This window comes from Bison bison, unplaced genomic scaffold (genome assembly GCF_000754665.1).
Source record: "Bison bison bison isolate TAMUID 2011002044 unplaced genomic scaffold, Bison_UMD1.0 scf7180017862979, whole genome shotgun sequence".
Lineage (NCBI taxonomy): Eukaryota > Metazoa > Chordata > Mammalia > Artiodactyla > Bovidae > Bison > Bison bison.
The window spans coordinates 2418636-2419222 of record NW_011493551.1 but is presented as its reverse complement, the minus strand read 5'-3'; the positions used below and the strand labels follow the sequence as shown (position 1 = coordinate 2419222).

The 587-nt window shown below is 72.6% G+C and overlaps 1 protein-coding gene across 1 annotated transcript in view; it reads left to right on the top strand.

Moving 5' to 3' along the window:
- The first annotated feature begins 74 nt into the window (after positions 1-74).
- SFRP5 (secreted frizzled-related protein 5) overlaps positions 75-587 on the top strand; it is a 7920-nt gene continuing 7407 nt past the window's right edge. The window contains exon 1 of the mRNA XM_010833084.1: positions 75-579. Coding sequence (XP_010831386.1) covers positions 100-579 — 480 coding nt within the window. The 5' untranslated portion in view covers positions 75-99. The remainder of the gene's footprint in view (positions 580-587) is intronic.

Genomic DNA, 587 nt, shown 5'->3' with positions numbered 1-587 from the left:
GGAGGCGCCAGGATCACTCGGTGCGCCCGGGAGCGGAGCGAGGCTGCCGTCCACTTGGGCGACCTCAGCGGCAACGGAGTGTCGGGGGCCTGCGCAGCCATGCGGGCGGCGGCCGGGGGCGCGCGGGCGGCCGTGCTGGCTCTGCTGCTGGGGGCGCTGCACGGGGCGCCGGCGCGGGGCGAGGAGTACGACTACTACGGCTGGCAGACCGAGCCGCTGCACGGGCGCTCGTACTCCAAGCCGCCCCAGTGCCTCGACATCCCCGCCGACCTGCCGCTCTGCCACACGGTGGGCTACAAGCGCATGCGGCTGCCCAACCTGCTGGAGCACGAGAGCCTGGCCGAGGTGAAGCAGCAGGCGAGCAGCTGGCTGCCGCTGCTGGCCAAGCGCTGCCACTCGGACACGCAGGTCTTCCTCTGCTCGCTCTTCGCGCCCGTCTGCCTCGACCGGCCCATCTACCCTTGCCGCTCGCTGTGCGAGGCTGTGCGCGCCGGCTGCGCGCCGCTCATGGAGGCCTATGGCTTCCCCTGGCCCGAGATGCTGCACTGTCACAAGTTCCCCCCGGACCACGACCTCTGCCACGCTGT